Genomic DNA, 6,722 nt, shown 5'->3' on the forward strand with positions numbered 1-6,722 from the left:
TGTTTTATCGGCTTCAAAAAAGAAGGGAAATTAAATATTTATAAAGTTTTAAATATTTGTTGCAATAATACTGGGCTACATTTTTTTGTTGCCAAGTCATTCAATAATATTGAACCTTTATATGACAAACCAATAAGTAGTTTAAAACTGGGGATTGCATATGTTTCCAATTTATCTGAAAATATTGTACCTATTACTATAGATCACTTGTTTCAAAAGTATGCAGTATTCAATAGTAATAATAACAAACAAATTGCGCTTCGGATCCTACATTCATTAAATAGTTAGTGTGGTAGTATGTTTTTACAATACATACATTCCTATTGGCTATCATAATACCTATATATAAATATATTTTTGTACAGTTAAAAATTAAGGCTTTCAAAATATAAAATAATTTAAAAACAGTTTTATTTATTTAATAGTTTGAATAACTTTGTCAGTTACAGTAATTTAGTTGTATTATAAATGTTTATTGTATATACTTCACTAGGATAACTTGTGTGTATTTTATTGCCCAGTCGATCATCATGCCATATTCAATTGCCCATTTTTTTAGTGACGACTCTATTGAAACTGTTCCTGAGCATTGGATAGACAAAAAAAATGGCACTTGTGCTTGGCCTTACAAAAGTAAAACTGCTTCTCGGCTTATTGAAAAAAAATGTATGCCTAACGAGATTGAGTATACATATTTAAAATGCAGAGAATTATATAAAGGAATTGGTAAATATAATAAGATACCTAATAATTTTTCAGGTTCATCAGATTTTTTAATTAGTCTATTTTGTATATTATTTCTATAAATTAATTTGTGCATATATTGTACTTATATTATACTGTTTTCATTATAGATTCATTAGTTGGAGCTAAAACTAAATCTAAAAAAGCTATGTACATGTCTGATTTATCATCTACAGAAGAAACAGTTTCAGCTAACAAACGCCATAAAGAAATTATAATGTCTTCTCCTACTTTGTCTACAAATTCATGCCCATTGTTTTCAGGTAATATAATAAATGTACCTATTATAGGAACTAATAAAAATTATAATTTATCAATTTTAATGATATACTACTATAAAAATACTATGAAAATTTGATTTTAATTTAGATTCTGATAATGATCTATCATCTAAGAAAGCTAGCACTAAACCTAAGTTTAGTACAACTATGATTGGCTCTGATAATAATGAACATTTTAGTAGTTGTTCTCCATTGCCGAAAATATTAAATGATTATCCTCATGAAGCCGTTATTGATGGTAAGAATATACTAATGTCTAAATATTTTTCTATTTATTGTTTTGTCAGCTTTGAAAAAAAAAATTTTTATTCTTGCTATATTTATTATAATTATTGATATTACTTTTAACTAAGTAGTTTGTATTATAAACATAGATTCTGTAAATAAATTGAAGTATAAGGAACCTAACTATTCACCACCTGTCACAAGTGAATCACTTAAAACCATTGAATATAGCAAAAATAAAAAGCAAAACGGTTGGTCGCCATTTAAATTGGGTAGTCTGGATAAAAATGTTAAAGGTAATATTATTTATTTTAACTTAATTGAAATGTAATATTGTTTTATCAACAATTTTATACTGAATGTACTATATTTATAAATTAGTTCCAGTTTTCTAGTTATAGTAATTATAGTTCCATTTTTATATTACTAGCTACATATAACTAGTAATTATGTATTTTTTTTGAATTGTAGATAATAATAAAAAGCCCCATTTAAAAAAACTATGGTCATCCAAAGATACACCTTCTACATCAACTTTTAAACTATACAGTGGAAAAGAGCACAGTCATAGTGAACCTTTACTATCAAAAAGAAATGTTAAATGTAATAATATGTGCTTTTCTTATTAAGTTTTAATAATCTTTTTAGTAATGATATTTCGACATATATTATAATATTAAACTGTAATACAGTTCTAGATTCAGATAATAGTGAGCCAATATTTAAAGAAAGCCATCATCCACATATACACCAACCGCAAATTTGGATTCATTAAGTAGTAAACAATAACTTGGTCCACAATATTTAAAAATTAACGGTAATGCGTTTGTATATCTATAGTTCAAATTTGAAGATTTTAAGTTATATTGGTATTTTTCAGACAATGAACATTCTGTAGTGCCAGGATTAATGTTAAACTCCAATAGGCCTGACGAGTATGAGTTATCCTTCTCACATTCTAATTCTTTCCAAAAAAAAAAAAGTTATTACATAGAACAGGATGGTCCAAACTGCGGTGTCGTCGTAGCTGAAAAACATATTAGTCAAAGTGAACCTTTATTGGCAACAAGAAAAATTAAGTGTAATAAAATGTGCTTTTCTTATTAAATTTTAATAATCTTTAATGATATTTTGACACGTATTATATTAAACTGTTTAGTAAATACATTAGTAATTGATAAATCAATACTTATGAATAAAAAGTTTAAAACGCAGTCTACTATTTCTAAAAATGAAATCTACAGATTAACTTAAAAAACTGTGTTGAACATGTTAGTTTTTATATTGTAATTTTATTTTAGTTGAAAACCATAAACATCCATAGATTTAAATTAATAATTGAAAACTAAATTCAATAATGTTGTATTTAACTGTAGTCAATATGCACATGTAAACGTGTAATAATATCTTTTATTTTGACAATAACTTTTCGTTAAATTTATACTTTTATAAATAAAATTACTTTTTATTTGATTTAAACTAACACTATAAGTATTATAATAGTATGTTATACTATTTTGTTAATATTTTCAGATTTTCAAAAGCAGGTATTACGTATGCTTACATACTTGACAAGTGAAGTACGATAATTGGAATCTGGACAAGCAGAAATACTTAAAAAAATTTAAAATGCAGCATCTGACAACAACTTCAGTAATTCAGAAACATTATCAGAAAGTCTATTCAAAGACCTTACAGATTGTCCATTACCAATTGACAATATATTCGATCTTAATAAACTTGAAGATAAATTATCTGAAGATAAATGTTTTCGTAACAAATTGGTAGTTAAATAATTACACTTACTGATAAAGTAAAAATAATAATATACTTATTACTTTTTTTATTAGGTTAATGAATTATCTTGTACGGGAGGAAAAAATTTAAAATTAATGGTAAAAAGAATTATGAATAAATTATTTACTGATAAACTTATGTCCCAATATTCGTTTACTGGAAAAAAAGGAAAAAACAAATTCAGCAGTTTGTTTGTTTGTGCTGTTATTTTTGGTAAGTTGTGTATAATTATTTATTATAATTCAAAACCCCTTAATATGAATACTATTGTATATGTACATGCATATACATATTTATATATAATGTAATCAATTAATTCTATTCTCTTACAATTTTATTGCAGTTTGTTAATAATATTAACACAGTATTATAGATACTTAATATTTATAAGTTGTACAACTGCAATATTATTGAATTGAAAAATATACAAATAATTTTTAAAAACCACCTGTAATATCTTTTTATTACATTATTGTTACCTATATTAAAAATAGATTCAACGAGACTAAAATTTTATGTCATATTGTATATATATGACATGTTTATAACAATAAATTAAAATACATTAATGGTATTTTCTTTTTAGATTCTATTAAAAAAAGCAACAAATCTTGCAAAACTGCATCAATTGATGAAATTGAAGAAAGAATAAAATATAACCTGGCACAAGCCCCATTTAATAAGAAAAATGCTTCACAAAATCAAATAATAGTGAGTATAATATAATATATAAATTTCTCACAATTATAACTACAATAATCATTATATTATAATGTAATTGCAATTGTTATAAAACATTTATTGACTTTCAATAAATAATTATGGAATGTTAAAATAGAATATTTTTACAACTTTGGTTTACAAATGTTTAATAAATGTTTAGTGTTTGGTATTTAAACAATAAATGTTTCTGGTTCAACAAATATTTATATGACTTTTATTATATATTTTAAATTATTTACCAAATGAATAACAAACGATTATTAAATATTGTCATTAAAATTGGAATATTTAATAAATATTTTAAATATATTTGTTTGCTGTGTGGGAACGTTATTAACAAAATGTATACATATAGTTCAAATCAATAAAGAACAACTTAATCAACATTGGACACTTAAGTATAAAAGAAAAAATGTATACACATGGTTTAGTCAATGTTGATGTGGTGCATTACATGCGTAAGGTTTGATACACCTGAATATTACATCTACGTAGATACAACTCATCCATAAAAACAAATAAGTAAGTAGGTATAAAAGATACTTACTGTTTCTGTTGATATAGGGTTTCGCACCACGGCCCTTATGGCCACCACCGCCACGGCCTCTTTTGCCTCCTCCTCCTCATCCTCCTCCGCCGCCACCCAATCCTCCTCCGCCAGTACCATAGTTGTATATATATGTTGACATCTAAACATAGGTTATATTATAAGCATAAAGTTTGTATTATTCATGTTAACCATCAGTTGTAAATGACCGTCACTATTCATTAACGACAAAATTATTTCAATATTTATACACCATACAACAGTAAATTAGATATTTATATCAAATAAATGGACGCATGTATAATCCCGGAAAGAATAAATACAAAGACTGTATAGTCCCGGACCGTAGAACTCCGGAATTAAATATTTTTCGGACCGTATTATGCCGGACCGTATAATTCCGGAATTCAAAAATAATCGAACCGTATTGTCACGGACCGTATAAATCCGGAATGTATACTCCCGGAGAGAATAAATACAAAGACTGTATAATCCCGGACCGTAGAAATCCGGAAAAAATAATCACACAACCCGTAATATGCCGGACCGTATAATTCCGGAATTTAAAAATAATCGAACCGTATTGTAACGGACCGTAGAAATCCAGAAAGTAATTAACCGTATAGCACTATCACTAGACTATGTTCTCCCGAAAAAAAATGTATAAGCCTCGCGCGATCTATTGGTTATTTTATATTTTACATAATAAATAATTCATTAGATCCAAAACAGACTACGGCTCAATATTACTCAACAACGCTAATTCCTCTCACTTAAATATGATCCAAACTAAACTTAATACTGCCTTAAGATTATCAATCGGAGGATTTAAATCCAGCCCAATTGAAAGCATTAGAAACATTGCTAACGAAATTCCGCCTAATCTCAGAAGAAAAAAACTTCTCTTATTATATTGTGCCAGAACCAAAAGAAATACAAACAATCCAGCCATCGAAACAACAAAAACATATATACAAGAAGCTGTAAAAGAAAATATAAAAATAAATAATATTCTAGAAAGAAAACCTTATAATCTTCCCCCATGGAACACAATATTCAACGTCAACCTCACACTAACTAGTTACAAAAAAGAAAACACAATGCCTGCCATATACAAAAATATGCTCCAAAATATACTGCAAGAACATCCAAACAGTGTTCAAATCTACACTGACGCCTCTAAAACCAACACTGGAGTCGGGCTCGCAATAATAGTTAAAAATAAAAAAAGAACATACAAACTACCTCCCCAAGCCTCAATATTCATAGCAGAAGGGATTGCAATATACAAAGCAGTAAAATATTTCCACACAGAAAACGTAAGCTCCGTAACAAATTGTACGATACTTAGCGACTCACTAAGCAACCTAATAGCAATCTCAAATACAAGTAACCCGCCTGATATCACAAAGCTCATTCAAGAAGAAACCTTCCAGGCCGGTAAAAAAGGGAAAAAAATCCCTTTTGTATGGATTCCTGGTCACATTGGCATCCCAGGTTACGAAATAGCTGACCAAGAAGCCCAAAACGCTATCGTCTCCACATCAACCACAAATATAAATTCCATCACATTCGCTAATGCGAAGATCGAAATCAACGCCTATATAAATAATAAATTCCTCTCTCACCGGAGAAAATTAAATACTAAACTCAATCAAATCAAAAATAATATCAACCCATGGAAAAACCTCGGTCTTAACAGAAAAGAAGAAACCACAATCAATAGACTTCGAATAGGACATACACACCTAACAGCTACCTAATGAACAATGAAGAACCTCCAGAATGCGACACATGCAGAGTCCTTCTAACGGTAAAACACATCATCACCGAATGCCATAAATACAACCACTACCGCGACCAATTCCACATCTCCGATCAAATCTGCCAAGCACTTGGACCAAACCCACAGGACACAAACAATTTAATTCTATTCATTAAAAAATCCGAATTGTATAAACTAATTTAAAAAATCATGTAACTTATTGTTATTACCATGTAATCTAACACTTTGTACTAATGACCTAGATGTCGATGTATTTAAGATCAATAAAAAAAAAAATATATTGCTGTATGGTATAACACTTTATTTCATAAATTGTTTTGTATTTTAAATAATAAACATATTAATTCCATGTAGAACTATTCCCATGTCGTAGTCTTCGTCTAAGATCTATACTTGGACAAATTTTAGTTGACTAAACTTGTATTNTTTTTATTTGCACTTTTATAATGTGTTATTAAAAGTCAGGTACATTATTTCATATGAAATTAAATGTCTAGGACAATTCACCGCAAAAAGAACCTCCTCAGGTAAGGTTACTTAATACAGTAGATTTGATTCAATGTCTTCCATTTAGAAATATTGCATTTAGAAATCTCATTGTATGTGAAATACTATCGTC

The 6,722-nt window shown here is 27.9% G+C and overlaps 1 protein-coding gene and 1 pseudogene across 1 annotated transcript; both read left to right on the forward strand.

Annotated features, from left to right (window-relative positions):
• Nucleotides 1-530: 530 nt before the first annotated feature.
• LOC111041561 lies at nucleotides 531-4,439 on the forward strand (annotated as a pseudogene).
• Nucleotides 4,440-5,096: 657 nt separating this feature from the next.
• Nucleotides 5,097-6,080, forward strand: LOC111041562. The gene has a single exon (XM_022325863.1). It carries the CDS (start codon nucleotides 5,097-5,099, stop codon nucleotides 6,078-6,080), a length of 984 nt encoding a protein of 327 aa, XP_022181555.1.
• Nucleotides 6,081-6,722: the final 642 nt, after the last annotated feature.

Source organism: Myzus persicae, unplaced genomic scaffold (genome assembly GCF_001856785.1).
Source record: "Myzus persicae strain clone G006 unplaced genomic scaffold, MPER_G0061.0, whole genome shotgun sequence".
Taxonomy (NCBI): Eukaryota; Metazoa; Arthropoda; class Insecta; order Hemiptera; family Aphididae; genus Myzus; species Myzus persicae.